Below are 20,759 nucleotides of genomic sequence, written 5' to 3'. Positions count from 1 at the left end.
TGCTAAAGAAACACTTGAGATGTTCTAGGGGAAACGTTTAAATGTGTCGGAAGGGCCTAGTCAAAGTCCAGACCTCAATCCAATTGAGAATCTGTAGTTAGACTTGAAGATCTTTGTTCACAAGTGAAAACCATCCAACAGAAATGAGATGGAGTGTTTTTTTCTTTGAGGAATGACCAAAAATCCCAGTGGAAAGAGGGGATGAGCTCTGCTTAAAAGCAGCTTGCAGCTGTAACTGCTGCAAAGGTTGGGGGTGGTGTTGAGTGGGGGGTTGCAAATATGCACGCTGAGTTTTTGTCCTATCTTTTCTTCACAATAAAAATATTAGGAAAAAAATACATCTTCGAAGAGTTAGGTATGTTCTGTAAAGTAAAGGATGCAAACTCCACAACAATATATTTCTGATCTATATAAAAAAAAAAAAAACATGAAAAATGCCCTGTTGCAGGGGTGGGGGCATCAAAAAAATAAAAAGCAAAAAACCAGTGCTTGAAAATGAAACATACAGTGATTTGTTTGTATTTGTCATGCAAATAATTGATACAGACATGTATTCTGAGCGCCCTAAACGCAGTCCAGGTTTCATTCATACTTGTACCACGGTTTTTACAACCTTTAATGCAGGGCCCGACTTTTCAGTCCAGATCCATGAAGGAGTCCTTTGGAACGGGTACTGTCTCTTTAAGAATCCGATATGTCGAAGTTCACTCGGTAATTTCCGTCCTCGGCCAGCCGGTGGTGTCACTCACCAGCAGAGACTTCAACCTCTCTGAACATACCTTTCACTACTGAATGGGGTAGGTTAAATAACATACAGAAATGCTTATGCGTGACATTATAGGTGCACGAAATGAGGTTTATTGTTAGGTAAAAAGCTTCATACAATGACTGGTTTTAGCATAGAGTTGAAGGGTTAACGTTGCTAATTTTAGCTACTCTGAAGCTAGCTGACATGCTACCCTGAAGCTAATTTTACTAGCTAGCGTCATTTCTGGAAAAAAAAAGAACATTACAAAAACGGGTCATTTTGTTGTCGTGACATGCATATTAAATACGAATTTGTAGATTAGTGCTGTGTATTTATGTTATCCGAAAACTACCGAAAAAGCGATTTGGTCCGGATTGTTGTTCTTTGTTTACAAATGTAGCATTTGCTCTGTGTAATGCTACTTTAGGTTAGCCCCCTAAAGGTTAAACAACACTGGTTAAGGCTTAATCCTTAAAGTGACAAAAGTTACAATATTCTGTCAGCTGACGAAGAAGGGGAAAACGAGTTAAAAATTTGGCTGGTGTTTAGTGAGCGAGAAAAATCAGGATTTATAGCTTTTTGTACTTGTGATTGTTGTGAAACTGGCAAGACATCAAACCAAAAAACGTAAAATAACGATTGGAAAATGTGAATTTTTTTGTAAGATGATATAAAACAGGAATTTCTTTTTAGTTTTCCTATTCATTTGTTTTTGGTGACCGTCCTTCGACCTTTCCCATGTAAAATAGAATGTCTTATCTATTTGTTAAAGAAGTATAAAGAACAAGAAAAATATGAGAAAGGCAAAGGTACGTGAAGCTGTGCAATAAATGGGGTAAATGCGTCCTAAATTTTACACATAAGGTAAATTGTGCCTGTCTTGTTGTTTTGTGCTATTACATTATTGCAGAAAATGCATGAATGTAAACTTAACAGAAAAAGAGTAAACCTTATGCTATAAGTTTGGTCAACAGTGCTTGATTTTGTTTAAGTATGTATTTTTTTTTTTTTTTTTTTTGGTGAGGGACTAGTGATTGTTGGAGGTGGAGACGGCCTGTGAGTAAAGGAGCTGTCCAGTGCTGCTGTGGTCTCATTCATGGTTATTCAGTCCAGGAGTGGTGTTAGTTCGGCTAGGGTCCTTTTGTCTCTTATCGCCCAAACTGGGTGGAGTGGACATCCGAGACAGGGTCAGAGCATAAAGGTGTAGATTTTAATTCCATTGCTTTCATAAATAATAATAAAAAAAAAAAGTTGAATTCTCTATATCTACAAAGTTGCTGTTTGGATTAAAAAAGTTACTTGATAGGAGCAGTTTGTAACTTTGTAAGTAAGTTGAACAATACATAAAAGGGCTTTTACGTTTCTTGTACTTAGACTGGATTTCCTGTTATTACTTAAGCAAAGAGCTTTATTAAATCATTATGTTAATCTGTTGATGAATGTAGCTCGAGTATTTACATTGTTGGGGCAATTATTTTATGTATGGCTGGATGATATGGAACAAAAAAAGCATATTGATAAAATTGAAATCATATTGATTTGATATTGATAATTATCAACACATTCTAAACATATATTTTAAGTGAAGCCCTGGCCATTTTATACCCATTTTTAGATACAGAACACACAAACACTGAAGTCAAACTCAACCCTTTATTGAACCAACTTTTAACCAAAACTGCAAGTTTTTAAAATAAGGAAGAAAAATAACACGTGCTCTCTGAACTCTTTGAAGGGGGCGGAGCTTGTTGATGCGTTTGTGATTGTCTGGAAGGATGTAATAACTAATATTAATCTGCATGGCTAGACTAAAAGAAGGAAAACTGTTATTCTATTGAACTTTATATTGACCCCATTTTTTCTATCATATATATATATATATATATATATATATATATATATATATATATATATATATATATATATATATATATATATATACATATACATAGTTCAGTACGTGATTATTGTTCAGACCTACTTTTATGTTGTTTTATATTTAAACTGTCAGTTAATTGGGCTGCTTTACGCAGGAGATCTCTTAATACATTTCAAGACTATTCCAACAGTTTTCTTATTTTTTAATTCACTTGAAAATGGTGATATCTGTGTATCATCTAAACAGCTTTTCATGGTACTTCTCTTTATCGTTCCCTCAGAAATCTGAATTCATCTGAATGTTTAGTAGTGATTCAATTAGGTTCTCATTTCCTAGTGGTTATTCACATGAAGCTACCAAATTGTAATGTCGGACAGAGACAATAGTACATTTTAAAATGTTTCTATGCAAGTTTTTTTGAGCTGGAGTGCTGTTTACCTTCCTCAAGAGTCAGCCAATGGATGACTTGGGTGGAAATGATAAAGAGGGGCTAGTTAAGAGTTTTTCTCTAAATGAAGATGTCCCTCTAAATTTGGATTGAGGTGTCAGAGTGATGTAAAGTTCAGTACGTGATTAACCATTGACAACAAAATATGTGAAAAGTTGTCATTGGAACCACTAGAGATCACATTGTGATCGATGCACAGCTGGACATTTTCAACGGTTGGCAGGTTGTTTGGCTTTAATTAATAACTGAAGAGCACATTTTAATCTCAACAACTTCCACATAACTCCACCGTTCTTGTATGAGCCACATGGCTGAGGTGGTTGCATGAAGCTTTTGTTGGTGAATCTGACAAAAGCTTCATGCAACCCCCCCCCCCCCCCCCCCCCCCCCCCCCCCTTGTCCTGGCTGCTCTTCACTGGCTCCCTGTGAGCTACAGAATTGATTTTAAAATTCTTGTTTTTCGTCTTAAATGCTTAAAGAGCCTTGCTCCACACTATGTCTCAGACTTGATCCGACCGTATCATCCTATACGGCCTCCAAGGTCGCCTGATCAGCTGCTCCTGGCCGTTCCAAGGTCGCGGCTGAAGCTCAGAGCTGATGGGGCTTTTGTGGTCGCGGCTCCGATGTTGTGGAACGGGTTGCATGTTGGGCAGGCACCTTCGCTGTCTCCTTTTAAATCATTTTTAAAGACTCATCTTCTCCCCCAGGCCTTTAGCACAGCTTGGGTTGTCTGTGTTTTCCTCAAAAGTGAGCCGTGTACTTTGTTTCTTATGCCTTCTATTTTTATCATTTGTGTTATTGATACGTACAGCAATACGGGCAACAATCTGTTGTTTTTAAAAGTTGGATTGGATGCAGAAGTAAAACTGGGCCAGTTTCTCTAATGAGCGTGATCACAGTGAGCTAAAACTCAACGGCGTAAATGTAAATCTTTGGATATATTTGTGATATGCCCTGCTTTGCCTTTATTTTATGTATCCCTAATTTATCCAATTTTAGATATAAGCTGTGAGGGAAGCTTCGGTGCTGTTGTTTCGATGGTCAGCCATGGATGAAGACGACAGCCAAGATGAGCTGATCAACCGCAGTTCATCTCACAGCAAAGGAAAACGAGCTGCATTATGGGCCATCTCAGGTCATTTCTTTAAATGAGATTACATTTTTCTCTCTCCTCAAAGTTTAAAATGTACTATTGCTCCTTTCAATTAAACTACATACATATACACTTTTTAGATGACTCGGACGATCTAGAGGAAGAGTCTGAAGAGGGAGACTCTGATAGTGACGACGATGAGGAGGAAGAGCACAACGCGAATGGAGAAGACGATGAGGAGGAAGAGGAAGCGAGCGACGAGGAGGATGGTGATTGAAGCAGTGCTTGATCTTCTCTGTAGATGTGCATTAGCTTTATGTCACAGTAGGCACACACACGGTGTATATCTAGTAAAAAAGATGTTTGTTTTTTCTAGATATTGATGAGGAGGAAGATGATAAGCCAGAGAAAGGGGCTTTTGGGGGAACCTCTACTGACTTTGCAGAGATGAGCTCAGATGAGGACAGAGAAAAGTGTCCCATCTGCCTGAACTCATTCAGTAGCCAGCCTGTTGCAACACCAGAGAACTGTGAGCACTACTTCTGTTTCGACTGCATCCTAGAGTGGACTAAGGTGGGTCTGATTGTTTGAGGTCGGAGATACGAATATCTTTTGAAGCGCATGTCAAAGGAAAATGACTTTTTTCCTCTCCCGCATTTAGAATGCTAACTCGTGCCCTGTGGACCGGATTATCTTTAACAACATCTACCTAAGGAAGTCTTATGGAGGAAAAGTAAAGAAAATTGTAAGTATGCTTACTTTTACGAAAACTTTGAAATGTTAAATGACTTCGATTTTCCTTTAGTTTGACGTTGGCTGATTCTAACATTCTATCCAATTCTATCTAATTCTCTGGGACAATCTAAAATCGTGGGTTTCAGGTCACGGTTCAGAAGCCCGTGAAGGCAGGTCAGGAGGAAACGGTAGACTTGGACCTGGAGCAAACCAACTGCGAGGTGTGCGGGGGCAGTGACCGGGAGGACCGGCTCCTACTCTGCGATGGCTGCGACGCGGGGTGAGATGGATACGATGTTACCAAACAAAGTCCGAGAGAATGTTTTAAGCCAGTTTTTACCCGTTACTTTCATTAGTGAAAGCCTTTTCACTAATGAAACGGAGCGACGGGGGCTCAAGAGGCAGGGGTCCCTCCTGTAACTGCCAGGTTGCCGGTTTGAACCGCAGCTCCATCCGTCTCACTAATTAGCCATTGGGCAAGTCACTTCACCCGCATTGCCTGCTGCCGGTGGTCAGAGGGTCCGGCGGCGGCGACTGGCAGCTCTGCTTCTGTCAGTCTGCTAGGGCTGGGCGATATGGATTAAAAAATAAATCTCCGATTTTATCCTACCAAATCCGATTAATCGATTTTTTTTACCTCCTTTTTGTTTCATAAAAAGAAATTAAAGAAATTATTTTAAAAACTTGCTTTTATGTCAAGCATTTCGTCAGGGAGTTGACCTGAATTCAAAGTGCAACTAAAAACAAGCTGTGAAACATGCTTGTAAAACATGATGGCAGCTTTTGCCATTATAAACAATGAAAATATAACAAAACATTTGCTGCTAGTGGTATTACACATTGAGCTAAGAACAGGCTTCACTGCACTTGTGAACTTCAAACTAAGTTAAAAAAAAAAAGTAAATAAGTAAATGAAGTACCTCGTATTATGGTAAAAAAAAGAAAGTTTCTACTTAACAATATTTTGACAATACATTTGCCTAAACATATATTCAGCATCACATGCTGTTCTCTTCATGGAAACCCAATGAGTGTATTGGCAAAATAAAATCCAGATTTTCCAAAAATGAAATCTTAAAGAATTGTAAATTCGAATTAATCGATTAAATCGATTTATCGCCCAGCCCTACAGTCTGCCCCAGGGCACTACTGTCAGCGTATGAATGGACGCTTTGGAGCCCTTGGACTTGATGAAGCGCGGTACAAATACAGGCCGTTAACTCATTTAATTGTGTTCTAGGTATCACATGGAGTGCCTCACGCCTCCTCTTGACGCTGTTCCTGTAGAGGAATGGTTTTGTCCCGAGTGTGAAGCCAACAATCGGCAGTCAAGTAAGAATTTCATTTACCTTTCAGGGTCACATGTTTTGCAAACAGGCATTATAGCAGCTACTGGAAATGCCTAAACGTTCCACAATGTTTTACCCACCTAAAGATCCTTCAAGAAAACCCAGAGTTTACTCATTCCATTGCCGTGTCTTATGCACCCTCTGAAAAATGTAGAATAATCTAATCCTTAAAGTACATTTAATCAATGTGAAAAAATTCTACCATATAGTTTTACTGATAAAGTGCCACAGTTATTGATGTTTCTCGCTATTCCAGTAAAATTTGTGTCACAGAAGTGTTTTTATGGTTTATTTTTTTCTTCAGCTGAACAGAGAAACCTTCAGTTATTAACACATAATGTCCTGTTTGCCTGAGATACAAATGTGACCTTACCCAGAGGCCCATTTCTTTTCAAAATGGGAAAGACATTTTAAGATCTTCACATATATTGCAAATATGGTTTTGTGGTTTGTAAGTTGCCTAAACATGCCCACATCTACACTCAGAGCAATAGATAGAAAGTTTGGATTTGTATTCTTATGGTCTGATGGGACTAAGTTTGAGCTTTTTACACACAAAAAAAACACTCTAAGGTGGGTCTGGCATAAAGCATAGAATGGATATGTGGAAATTGTTGCAGAATCTGTAATGTTGGCCATCATGTACAAAGGGAACTTAGCCAGAGTCCATTAGCCTTGTAAAATATCACAGAGAAACTCTCTGATTTTAACTGAAAAAAGGAATAGACATGCTGGTGATTGTGGAGATTTCTGTAAAATTGAAATGGAAAGTTTGGGGTTTTATCGAGTTTATATAACTCCTATAAATATAGAGCATTTTGGCACTTCTTTTAATTATTATTAGACTTTATTAGTAAAATAAATTTATCCTAATTTTTTTTCCGTATGTTTGTCTAATTCTTCCTGTCTTGAACTTCATTACAAAAAGCTTGGGAAAAAAGGAATATATATATATATATATATATATATATATATATATATATACTCATAATTAACTCATAATTAACAAAAATAAAGGCTTTAAAACATTATCAGTCAGTGTTTATCTAAATAACGTGTTTCCATTAGTTAATTGATTTACTGAAATAAATGAACTTTTCAATAATATTCTAATTTATTGACTATAACCGTTTGCAGTGTGAAGAGAGTTTATCAGTCCCTGTAAATGTGTGTGCTTTAGGAGGTCCAGTTGAGGAGGTTAGTGACACAGAAAGCCTGTCCTCGACTCCCCGTCCGGCCACTAGTCGATCTCGACCCAGCGCCGTCGGTCCCACCAGAGCTATCGCCCGTACCCAGCAAAGCGAGAGGGTTCGAGCCAACGTCAACCGACATCGCATAACCCAGGCACGCTCATCGCAGGTTTGGCATGGCGCTTTTGTCTTGGCAAATTTCCTCACTCTCACGCAAAGCATTTGTGCAGTGGTAAACCTTTAACCGGAGTGCCGTTCTCTCATGTGGATGAAACTAACTGGTAATATTAACAAGTTGTGTCTGGATATGGTTGAGGTAAAACCTTCAAAATTTAGTGCATGTACTAGAATTATTTCTACACAACATGGATCTGTGAAAAGGTTACATCAGAGTAATGCAAGCATGTCTTTCGTAGTTGGCTCCAACATATCTGATACAGTCGACTTGGCTGGATGAAACTATTAATGCCGTGGTCGCCGGGCTCAACACGGCCGTCTACGTACGGGACATCACCCCCCGGGCCCCGTCAAGTCGGAGACGCAGAACCGGTACGTAAAGAGAGAAATGCACTCTTCAAGTGCACAAGTGAATCAGCTCAGCGTTAGCATTGGCGAATGTTGAAGAAGAAAAGGCGTTGGACAGTTTCTTGCCTTCAGTGGTTATAACCGTGTTTGTTTTAACAGTTAAACGTAGAAAAGCGAGAAGAAAGAAGACGTCCGTTAGGGGTAAAAATGGCCAAGCAGAAAGCGCTGGAGTCAAACGGAGGAAACGACGAGTAAGGAAGAGCAAATCCAGGAAAAAAGCTGTAAGTGCATCTACATACACTGCAAAAAGGGAACTAAAAGTAGGTGAAATAAGTGTAGTTTTTTATTGATTTGAGCTGGTAAATCAGATTATTTGCCAATGGAATAAGATTTTTGCACTTAAAATAAGAACAATTCATCTCCATTATCTTATTTCCAGTGCAGGATGTCTAATTATCTTATTTTAGGGGTTGAAATTCTCATTTCATTGGCAGATAGTCTTATTTAGGTGCTCAAATCAAGGAAAAATATACATATTTTAAGAAGATTTTACGTTTAGTTCCCTTTTTGCAGTGTACGTATAGATTTTGAAATAATTGAAGTGAGTTGTCATGGTGGTATTTGAGGTCTCTCTCTGCAGTTATGTATGTTTTCTTTCTTCCATTAGTTTGAAAGAAAGGTAGCCACGCCGAGAAGCCGTATCGCCAACAATCTTGGGATTGTTAAGGACAAGAAAAGCTCTTCGCTCCCAACAGTTTACCGACCGTCAGAGAACACTTTGAGCAACATGCGTGCCGACATCGGAGCTGCGTCCCTCTCCATCTATGGAGATCCGTTTGACCTGGATCCATTCGTTGACCAGTAAGGAGATGTAGAACTGTTTAGTCTTAAAACAACTTTACCTCTTTACCTACCTGACGCTGTTATATTAGTTAGTGCATGACAGCACTCCTGTTATGAGGAATTTTGAGTGTAAGCTATTATGCCACCATAATTTTGATGTATGGTCTTTATTTTACCAGCGAGGAGGTCGAAGAGCGAGCCCAGGTTACGTCATTGTTGGAGGCGAAAAGGCGAGGGATCTCTCGCTCTGCCCTCCGCTCTCATCAGCCTGTGGCTCGTCCAGTCACTGCAGGCCTCTCCAGGTAACATACAGCTGTTTCTCTTTAGTAAATTTAAATTCTAGCCATAATTCTGCTCTGAATTTGTTTTTTTGTTTTTTGTTTTAAGTGAATATACTTTTTTTACCTACCCTGTCACCATCAGTAGGTGGCAGTAGTGCACCACACTTGGCAAGACAGAAGTCATCTTAATGTGTTGTGGGTTTTGAATGCCTGATTATCTTTTGAGCTGAAACGTTTTATAATGCGTTGTACCAGCTAAGGCAGGTACATCTAAGCCGGGGATGAATTATAGATACAGAAACAGGATTTTATAAAACAAGAGACGTTAAACAGCTGGTAGAAGTAAAATTCCCCCATTTAATTGTCAAAAAAGAATGTAAAATGTACATAAAATACATTTTAGAAAACCAGCCAGAGTTCCTCCACAGTCTTAAATTATTAGCTTTGCACAAATATTGGCAAAGTTTTAGAGTTTCCAAACATGATTACCGGTACTTACTGTTTAGGAAAAAAATTAGAGCACATTTAAACCTGATTTTAAATTATTAGCAATCAATATTTCTTTTTTTTAAAGCGTTTGGGGCGAGGACCCACTCATACATATGCACTCAAATATGCAAGAGTCAAATAAGCATTAATGGACGTACCTTCCCATTTTAAAGGTACATTACGAACCCTAAAGGATTATTAAAAATCATCTGTAAAATAACATGCTATACCAAGAGTTGCACTTCAAACTAACTCCAGTAAAAATCCATTTGTTCAGAACTGTAATCAAATAAAAAAAATGTTTAGAAAAGTATACCATTTTGAATTGGAAGATGCACAGGAACACTGTATAATGAGAGAAAAATACAGAATCGAAGGACAAAATAAGAGTTTTACAAGAAAAATAAATGTTTTTGGCCTTGGGTGATTAAGCTGCGGATTTATCTGGACTTCTAATTTAACCTTATTTGTCATGCTACTAGGAGAGGTGTGGACCTCCCACACTTGGGGAGTGTTGTGGAGGCCGCCCCTGTGCCTGATCTCCTGGGAAGCATCCTGTCTGGACAGAGCATGCTCCTGATGGACAGTTCAGACGTTGTCATTAGTCGGGACGGCTCTCTTAAAGCTTCAAAGCCAAGTAAGTGTTTGTTGCACATTCTGAAAAAGACCAATACAGAAATAGGCCTAACCTGTTTATTTGAAATCAGAATTTACAGCTTTTGTTGTCCACACAAAGTACTAATGTGTCTTTACCAGAGTTGAACAAGACAGAATTGAGGTTTTCAGAAGCCATTTGAGAAATAAAAAAGCTTGGTTTTAGCCTTTTGTGTGGTATTTATTAGGATTATCATTATATAAACATTTCAAACTCAATACCTATACAAAGAAAAATACTTAATACCATTTTTAGCACTGTAGTAAAATTTTTTGAAGGCACAAGGTTAATTTCTGGTGTAGAGCAAAAACAAAATTATTTGCAATACAACAAATTTAACTTTTATTTTCTTAATTAGAGCAAAGTTAATAAGTAGCGACCAATTCAGCCCTCATTTAGAGAATAATATCGTTTAAGTTTCCCTTTCTTATTTGGCAAAACAGTAGGCCGGATAACACTAATGGCATTAGTGTTAATATTCTTTAATGGAAACGTTTATATTGATTCAGTCAATTTAGTTTAGAACCTCCAGCATCAGATAATTGTTACGGTCGAGTGAAGCTGCCGAGATCAGAGGAGCTGAGGTTGTTTTTGCAACGCTGCAATAAGTGCGATAATTTGGCCAAATTTGGGTCAGTTTATATCGATTTTTGTGGGAAATGGGTATCTTAGAAGAAAACTTTTTTTTTTTGTATTGATTATATCGAGGCATCAATTATTTTTTAAAAACTGTAGTATTTATACAGTGGCCATATAGCACATTCCAGTAATTTTAGAAACGCACAGTGCTTTTGACTTAGATTTTTGTTTTTGAGCAAATAGGAAAATAATTTAGATTATACAAATAATCAAAATATTATTTAGAAAAACAAGAGATTAATGACCACTCTGTGTGTTTATGTTCACACAAACGAAAAATGTCAAGAGTTAATCTTGATCACTTTTATTTAAACATGACAATGTTGGGTTACGTGACTATTAATGTTATTGTCATCATGATGAAACCCAATCCTGGGGGTAGGGTGACACTCTTTTAAAAAAAAAAATCTGCTTTTGTTTTATACAACCCTTCTATTACAGCGATGCCATCGACGGCAATTCCAAGTAGTAGGAAAAACAGTAGTTCAAGCGACACCAGCGCCCTCAACAGTCCAGGGTGTTCGTACAGCTTAGGAGACAACTCTGCATCTCTGCACCACAATGGGAATCTACCGGGATCCTCGCCTACCTCTGTCAATGGACTTTTGCCCTCAAGCTCCTCTCATTTACCCTCCTTTGTGCCCCCATCAGCCAACCACAACCAACCCAGACCACATTCTGATTTCACTCCCAGAGCCAATCCAAGTTTGCAGCCTCCTCGCCCCAACAGACCAACGCCAGCAAACGGGATGAGACCTCTAAGAGAAACGCCTTCTTCATCTGTCCACCCCGTCCAGGACTGCAGCTTGAGGGACAAAGGGTCGACTCTGTCACAGTCCCAACAAAAGAGAGCTCCCGTTAAGCCCATGTGGGTAGATGTGTCAGTGCTTCCTCGGATACCAAAAATCAGAAGAGAGAGTAGCAGTGTAACAACTGATGCTGCTGGCCGCACTGACGGTAGTAGAGGAAGTAGTAGTTCCACCGGCGCTAGTAACGGTCCTGGGTTGCCTGAAAGTGGCATGAACAGCCTCTCTCGGGACAAAGGAAGGCAGCAGAGCGTTGATCAGCAGAAGGGCCACGCCGACGGTCAGGCCCACAAGAACAAGCCCGAAAGGGCCAGCTCATCCTCAGCGTTCTCCAACTCCTTCGCTTCCTCCTCCTCTTCCTCCTCCGCTCCCACCAGCCAGGCTCGGCATTCTTCGTTTTCCTCGTCTTCCGCTGTAAGTTTTCGCATCAATTCCAGCGGGAACTCCTGGCACGCCCGGCGGCTGAGCCTTACGTCGCCCTCTCCGGCCGGGAGCAACGTAAAGGGACAGTGGAGGGGGAAAGAAGAGAAGGCAAAAAAGAAGCAGATGCACAAAGACAAAAAAACACTCCTGGCATCGTGCACAGCAGTCCCTAGGGAACGAGACAATATTTATGATCCTTTTAACCCCATGCTGTCCGATTCAAACAGCTCGAGCGACGAAGGCGAGACCACAAGCTTGAACCTCGGCCCTGAATCTGGCACAAACCGAGGGAAACCTCCTGCCTTTGGAAGCAAGAAGGGTTCAGTGCCAAGAAGCCAGGATGCGGTGCAGGTGAAAACCGAATCAGAGACGACGGAGGAAAAACCTGGGAGTTCACAGCGTGCTGCAACACCAGAATGGATATTCTCTGAGGAGTGTATCAAAGCTGAAAAAGAATCAAGTTTAGTCGAAGTTAGGCCTGAGAAGCAAACGGTCTTCCTTAATACTATGATTAAAAAAGAACCGAATTCAGATGAATCTGAAACGAGTGAATCTGAGAGTTGCGTTGACGGGGTTCTAAGCGGGAGTGAAATAAAAAGTGAGATTGCAGACACCATGTCTCCTGTTTATCAACATGTAGAGCACATAAAAGCCGAGAAGAATACCGAAGAGAACAGCGAGCATTCAGCCGAAACCTCCAGTAGATCTCTGCTCAACTCCAGGAACGATTCTTCGGCTTCCTGCTCAAGTACCGTCTCAAAGACGCAGACGGAAGAGACTAGATCAGATTCCCCATCCCGTTCCGGTGCCCCGTTAAGAGAGTCTGGCCATAAAAAGCAAACCTCCAAAACGTCAAAGGATCAGCCTTCCAGTAGTTCGGAGACGGACAGAGCCAGAAGAGAAGATCATCATCCTGCGCTCAGTAAGGGAGGCAAAAAGAAGGAAGGGGACAAAGGGAGAGAGAAAGACAGGAGCTCAAGGCGATCGAGGTCCAGAGAAAGAAGGAGGGCTCGTTCGACCTCTGACAGCTCCGAGGCCGAATCACCAGACAGAACCTACAGGAAGAGGCGGAGGTCCCGCTCACGATCCAAAGATAAGACCAAGAGGCGATCCAGGTGAGTGGAAATTTGTTCAATTTTTGGGAGCAGAGTGGCTTTGGAAAGTGGACACACCCCTGTTGAAATGTCAGGTTTTTGCCTTGCAAATCAAGTAGACCATGATGGATAATTGAAAACCTTGCTCATATATTGTGACATTTTATCTTAATTTACGAATAAACTGAATACTACACCTGTAAGAAGGAAACAAATGAATCCACCGGTTAAATAAGAGGGTGCAACTATAAACTAATACTTTGCTGAAGCACCTTTTGATTTAATTTCAGCTGTCAGTCCTCCTTGATGGGAGAAAATCAGCATTCTGCAGCTTGACTCCTCAGGTGGGTTCACAGATTGTTGAACTTAGTTCTGCGCTCTGGCTAGGCCATTCAGTGCCACAGCGTCAGCTAAAGATGTTTTAAAGAAAATCAAGAGTTGGGTTTTACCTCAGTTACACGTAATGAGATCATTTTAAAGTCTTATAGTCATCATCAAATCTGGATTTTACACTGGAAAAACGGATCTAAAAATAAGTAAATTGTTCTTAAAGTTAGTGTATTTGTCCTTGATTTGAGCAGGTAAATAAGATTATTTGCCAATGGAATGAGTATTTTGACCCCTAAAATAAGATAATTATTGAAATAAGATGATGGAGATGAGTTGTTCCTATTTTAAGTGCAAAAATCTTATTCCATTGGTAAATCATCTTATTTACCTGCTCAAATCAAGGACAAATACACTAATTTTAAGAACATTTTACCTATTTTAAGTTCCGTTTTTGCAGTGTAAGGAAAAGAGTCCCAAATATTACAATGGAAAACACAATTATGCTCAATTAAGTTCAAATCAATTTTATCTATATCGTGCCAATTCACAACACACGTCATCTCAAGGCACTTTACAAAGTCAAATTCAATGAAATCATATAGATTGGTCAAAAAGTTTCCTATCTAAGGAAACCCAGTAGATTGCAACAAGTCTTGACAAGCAGCATTCACTCCTCCTGAAAGAGCGTAGAGCCACAGTGGACAGTCGTCTGCATTGTCAATGGCGTTGCAGCAATCCCTTATACTAAGCAAGCATGAAGTGACAGTGGAGACGAAAACTCCCCTTTAACAGGAAGGAAAACCTCCAGTGGAACCAGGCTCAGTGAGAACGGTCATCTGCCTTGACCGACTGGGTGTTAGAGACGACAGAGCAGAGACACACAAAAAAGCACAGAAGCACACATTGATCCAGGAATCCTTTAGAAAATAGGCCCTGATGTCCTCCAGTAGCCTAAGCCTATAGCAGCATAACTATAGTGATAGCTCAGGGTAACCTAAGCCATTCTAAATATAAGCTTTGTCAAAAAGGAAAGTTTTAAGCCTAATCCTAAAAGTAGACAGGGTGTCTGCCTCACAGACCAAAACTGGGAGTTGGTTCCACAGGAGAGGAGCCTGATATCTGCCTCCCATTCTACTTTTAGAGACAGTAAATTTATGTGACAGTATGATTGATCTTGGTCTCATTTTTAAGCTCTCAAAAACCTGCCATTTTAACAGACACAAGTAGACACTTCAAAGCCACCAGACCCGCTTTGTTTGATCATTTTTTTTAATCTAAATCAGTCGAATTCTCCAGTTAAGGGTTTTCTAATTTTTTGTCATTTAGATCGTGTTCCAGCTCTAGCAGCAGAGAACGTTCAAGGACGAAGAAGCATACACGTAAGAGCGACGAGAGAAATGAACGCCCGGAGAGAAGGCGAGTGTCTAAGGACAAAAGACGTGGCCGATCTCGCTCTAAATCGAGGTCCAAGTCACGCTCCAGATCCAGGACAAGGTCGAGATCGAAGGATCGTAAGCGTCAGTTATCTCGTTCCAGATCCCGGTCTAGATCTAGGGAAAGGAGGAAAGATCGTGGCAGACAACATACAACAGTTTCCTCCAGAGACAAAGGGGATTCACGATTTAAAGATAGGAGACAAAGAACTAGGTCCAGCTCAAGGGAGAGACGAAAAGAAGGATCAACCAGAAGTACAGTCAAAACCTCAGCTCCACAGCTTTTATCCTCCAGAGACAGAAATGAAAGAAAAAAGGAGAAAGTAGTCGCTCAAAGAAACTTGGAGAAGAACAAATGTCCCGAAGTGAAAAAAGAAGAGTTGCCTTCGTCTTCTTTTGTCTCTCAGGTCAAAAATGAAGACAAAAACGTTGAAGGAGGAGAGAGCCAGGCCAAAGAAATCTTAATAGAAATCAAAACAAAAAAGGAGATCAAAAAAGAAAAACCACAACCTGTGGATATGTTTGAAGATTGTCCCATCGGTGATCAAATGAAAAGCGAAGAGAAGGATCTTCCCTCCTCAGCAGTGTCCAAGAGCGACGATGAACCAGAGGAAGATCGTAACCAGCCAGAGTCCTCGGAGACGGCCGGGTTCAAACCGGAGCCGAGTCCCACACAGGAATGCCCCTCTCCGCCGGTCTCCTCGCCTCCCGCAACAACCATGGCAGACCCCCTCCATGACTCGCCGTGTCAGCCCGAGCCACAGAACACAGCCGGAGCGGCGGCCCCCATAAAACAGGAACCCCCAGAGTCTGACGACGATTTTAACGTCGACGTAATGCTGGACAGTCTGGACCCTGTCAAACCGGAGAGCACGGAGGGCAGCGGCGCAGGTGCTGCACCGGAGAAAGACGCCACGGAGAAGGATGAGGGGGAGCAGATATCGCCGGCCGTGGGCTCGAAGTCCAAGGCTCCGGTGAAACGTGTTACCTGGAACATACAGGAGCCGGAGGGGCCTCAGCCGGGCAAATCTCCAAGCAGTAAGTGTTGGTTTCGCTCTCATTTCTTCAGAAGCAAAACTCAAAGACGCGTTGTCCATCTGAAGCCCAGGTTTTTGTGTGTCTGTTTCGCTTCCGCAGAGCTGGCGTTGTATAAAATGAAGCTGAAGCAGGAAGGTTCTCGCAAACCCTCTTTGCCCGTCCAGCCGTCCACTCAGGTCAGAGCGAGCCGCTTCACTGCCACCCACAGTCGTTCGTACGCGGTCTTAGAAGTGCCTACACTGTGATTTTATTAATGACCTGCAGGCGGCAGTGTTGCCGTTTTCTCTGCAATAGGTCACATGGTTGAAACTGAAACTGTTGCTGAAGCATTTTCAGATAAAACGAAACTAGAACTGTGCCTTCCCAAAGCGTTTCACCACAAACTTAAAAGGAATATCAGACGTGGAGCACATGCCCACGCTGCTGGATGGTGATCAAGATTAGATGTCTGTTATTGTATATAAAGGTGTGTCTGTATGCGCAAATTCATATGGATGCACCATGTGTGTGCACTGTTTCTATAATAACGATAGAAATAGCAAATGCAAGCCAAATATGAATGTTTTGAGTGTTAAGAATCCTATCTTAATTTGTTTTTTTGCTGCAATTAACACATTAATTAAACTTGCGATGCTGGTAAAAAGTATTTACCGCTTATAGAATTTCCTCCAATGTTGATATTGGGATAAATGGACTTATTAAGCAAATAGTGCCTCTAAACCACCGTAGCTCTGTGTAAAAGAACAATTGCCACCCTTGTTAAATCACATATTTACTCTAATTAGTGACTTGTTTGAGTCAATTTTACTAGCCAAACCCGGATCTGCCAGATGTGTAGAATCAAGAAATCCCCTTAATAGAGCCAGTCTAAATTATCCCCAAAAGCAACACACGCGAGTATAAATAGGTTATATAATGTCTGTCCGGAAAGGTTACTGTGATTAAAAAAAAAAAAGAAGTAATTCCTGTAAAATAGCAGGAGATCAGTGATCTCACCTTTCCATCAGCATTTTATTAATTCTTGCAAGAATGAGAACATGAACAGAAGATGTGCGTCGTAGGTCCGCTCAGAACCTTCTCTAACTAGACAGAAAAACATCGCTGTCTTATGGGAAGACCTGGGAACTTCAGCGTGGAACATTTAGAAAGACTCAGCCCTGAAGTTGCGGGGGGGGGCGTGCTGTTACACACATTCATGGCCTGCAGCGGCAGTAGACCAAGCGAATACTTTCATCACACAAAGTCATAAAACAGAGCTAATTTCATTTTTTTCCCAGAACGGCTACAAAGCCATTGCTAAATCTTTGGGTGACCGTCGTAACTCAGTGGGTCATAACACATCTGGATGACTTTGATGGACCTGTGAATTCTTCCCTCTGGCTGTGACTCCAGAAGGAGGACGTTTGGCCATCAGTTTGGGAACATCTAGGTTATGCAGCAGGGCAGTGATTGGCCAACTGGTCCAACTTTTAATGGCTCTGAAAGGAAAAAAGGAGGGTTTTGGCCTCTCATTAAGATGCTGAGGCCTGGCGTTACACCGTCCATTCATGCTCAAAACCCCTGCAGAATAACTAGAATAGTGTATTTATTCAGGTTGTTATTGATGGATGCTAAAATTAGTTTAATCTGAAACATTAAAAAGTCACGTGTCTCAAAAATTAAGAAATCTAAAAGGGGGGTGGGGATACTTTCCCCCGTGATTCTATGCTTTAAATTTCCATTTGCTTTTACAGATTATCTTAAATGAATAATTCCTACGTTTACAGGACACTGTGGTTGACCCCTCGCAGAAAGGTGTTGCGGGTTTGCAGACTGCTAGCTCAAGTTGTGGAGGCCTCAACCCTGGAGAGTTATCCTCCACTGAGCAAGGAGAAGCAGAGGAAGGGGATTTGTCGAGGAAAGACAAGGTGACAATGTCATTCATTCCTTTTAGCCTTCAAAGAAGGTTATTAAACTTTGAATTGTTTGACCGTCAAGCACAATTTACTTGGTAATTTTTTTCCCTCAAAAGGCTTTTATTAAGTTTGCTATTATATTTTAAGAAGTGCTCAAAAAATCCAAACCCCTCCCTCAACAGTATCTATCTATCTATCTATCTATCTATCTATCTATCTATCTATCTATCTATCTATCTATCTATCTATCTATCTATCTATCTATCTATCTATCTATCTATCTATCTATCTATCTATCTATCTATCTATCTATCTATCTATCTATCTATCTATCTATCTATCTATCTATCTATCTAGTTCTGTGGAAAGTTGGTGATATGAGAATGTTGGGAATAGTGTTCTTTACAGCATAATAATAAATATATGCTTGTTTTGTTCTGTGTAAAAGACTTCAAAATGGCTAATGTTGTCGTATGTAAAAAAAAAAAAAAAAAAAAAAAAAAAAAGATTCAAGGTTGGAATAATCAGTTGGATAATATTGGTCTATTAAGGATAAACAGCAAGGATAGAAGACCACACCTTGAGGAACGGTCAGATTGCTAGATTTAATGGCTTTAATTATGGATGAGGGGAGAAAAGTATCCTGTGTGGCTGAATTAAGTATTCAGGAGCAAATACAGCTCAATTCCCTGCCAAGCAATTTGACTCATATCCTCTGTAGGTTGTGGCGAGTAGTTTAAGGAACAGACATCAGCAGCCCAGTAAAGAAAGCAGTCCACCGTTGTGGTGGTGTTTTGTGTCTGCATTTCAGACACTGGGGGTGTTTGCAGTTCCAAATGTAAGCTGAGCTTAAAGAATCCAGGGTCACGAAACAAATTTGGGGATGAAAACTGATAATCACTGAAATATATATAAAATCTTCTGAAGATCATTTAAATGAGCAAAGTTTTACTCCTGCCAACAGTATTTGAAAAAGCTGCACATGCAGGAGAGAGCCGTTGAAGAAGTCAAGTTGGCCATCAAGCCTTTCTACCAAAGGAGAGACATCAACAAGGACGAGTACAAAGAGATTCTGCGCAAAGCCGTTCAGAAGGTGAGTCAAAAATAAATGAGCGTGTTTTCTATTAAAATAGATTGTAATCAGTTGTAAATTAAGGTTTTTTGGTATTCCGTTGTCTTTTGTTCTTGGTTTCAAGGTATGCCACAGCAAGAGTGGAGAAATCAACCCTGTGAAAGTGGGGAATCTGATCAAGGCGTACGTGGAGAAATACAAACATGCAAGGAAACATAAAAAAGAAGAAGATTCAGCCAAGGTCCCTGATGATCAGAGCGAGCCGATGAAAATATCCGACAGCCCGTGAGGGAATATTACACCCGCATCGCCAGCTTTGTGCTCGTAACTCAAGCAAACCCAGTCATAACAGTAAACTGAAGCGGATGCTCGGTTCCAACTTGGAACAGCTTCTTTAAGTGTTTGTTGCTAGATTTACGTTGACCAGAAACTTTCTTTAAAAAGGACTTGAATGCCACCCGTTTGTGTCTTTTTCTCGGCTCATCTCTGGCAGAAATTGATTGTTTTTTTTGTTGTCCGGCTCAGAAACTTTAAAACGGCGCACTCTGGGGCAAAACCTTAAGACCATCCCATGGAAATATCATTCAGGTAGCCTTCATCTGCCACATCACTGGTACAACATGGTGGGATGTTGGCTTTTTGTTTAAAATTTATGTTTGGTTTTTTTTCTATACAGGTATATTTTGTGTTCATGAGTGGCAACACTAAATGTGTGTTCTCAAGTGGTGAAACTATGCAGCTAATGCATATTCACAAATTTCACATTACAGAAAGGACACTGTTATGCAATTTTTGTAGAAAAAAAAATGACCTGTGTGTTAATAGAACAATTTTAGATTCAGCTGTAAATAATACAGGTTTGATATAAATAAGCAAGGGATTCTTTAATCTGTCTTGCCTGTTGTCAATAACTGCTGTCTTTGTTTTTTTTTTAATATATATCTATATATATATGGAAGGTATTTAAGTTTTGTAATTAAGAGCCTGTGTTGTTTTTCATGTCTAACTCTAATCTAAATCTAGTCGAACCGGTTTGTGACATTTGTCACTTCATTTGTCTGCCTATTTTTTTTGTTTTAAACAGTTGACAGTATTTTCACAGGGCCTGATGCAGATTTTATTTTAGAATTAGAAAGACTAACTTTATGTCAGCCTTCCCTTTGGTATAAATGTTCACCTTTTATCTTTTTTCCAGCCTACTGCTTTCATGTCTTATATTTGCTTTACTAACATTTGCAGTTTTTTGTGCACTGTGTTAGGTAATTATTGACTAAGTTTATTGGCATCGTTTTATTTGTTGGAGAGGTCAGTTTCTAGGCTGAACCCACGTTGTAAATATCGGTTGCTGGAGGCGCAACATACGTAAACATGCCTTTTGCTCGCAACGTCAAGGGTTTTTACCCTTGTGTCGCAGATACAGCCGTTTCGTGTCTTTAATCTCAAGTGACACTTTGTTTCAGTGTTTTCTGTTTGGCATCTTCTTTCTCAGATATTCACGGCAAAACAAGTTTCCGACCGTCTCATCTGCTGTTCATTAGTTGCTTTACTTACTGTAAAGATTTACTAGCAGGGTTGTTGGACTCTGCTTTTACACCCTGTGTATATAGGCATAATTAGGCCAAGACCTGGACTGGAAGATGCTAAAAAAATGTTTTTGCTTATCCTTATCTGACTGTTTATGATTTTTTTTCAGTTCACGTGATGGAACAGGCTGGGTGTTTTTTCAAATGGGACACAAATAAAACTGTAATAAAAAAATGTTTTTGTTATGTTCTGCTTCCAGGAACTACTGGA

At 40.2% G+C, this 20,759-nt stretch overlaps 1 protein-coding gene across 1 annotated transcript; it reads left to right on the top strand.

Annotated features, from left to right (window-relative positions):
• Nucleotides 1-693: 693 nt before the first annotated feature.
• phrf1 (PHD and ring finger domains 1) lies at nt 694-20,734 on the top strand. Its single transcript, XM_036151442.1, has 19 exons — nt 694-797; nt 4,075-4,210; nt 4,309-4,437; nt 4,545-4,741; nt 4,830-4,913; nt 5,050-5,183; nt 6,144-6,235; nt 7,433-7,611; nt 7,859-7,991; nt 8,127-8,248; nt 8,635-8,828; nt 8,990-9,112; nt 10,063-10,217; nt 11,316-13,218; nt 14,854-15,998; nt 16,098-16,174; nt 17,765-17,905; nt 18,858-18,986; nt 19,090-20,734. Exons 2-19 carry the CDS (start codon nt 4,123-4,125, stop codon nt 19,252-19,254), a joined length of 5,190 nt encoding a protein of 1,729 aa, XP_036007335.1. The 5' UTR covers nt 694-797; nt 4,075-4,122; the 3' UTR covers nt 19,255-20,734.
• Nucleotides 20,735-20,759: the final 25 nt, after the last annotated feature.

Source organism: Fundulus heteroclitus, chromosome 2 (assembly GCF_011125445.2).
Source record: "Fundulus heteroclitus isolate FHET01 chromosome 2, MU-UCD_Fhet_4.1, whole genome shotgun sequence".
Classification (NCBI taxonomy): domain Eukaryota; kingdom Metazoa; phylum Chordata; class Actinopteri; order Cyprinodontiformes; family Fundulidae; genus Fundulus; species Fundulus heteroclitus.
Note: the sequence above shows the minus strand (reverse complement) of the source record. Positions and strands in the feature narration are given on the sequence as shown.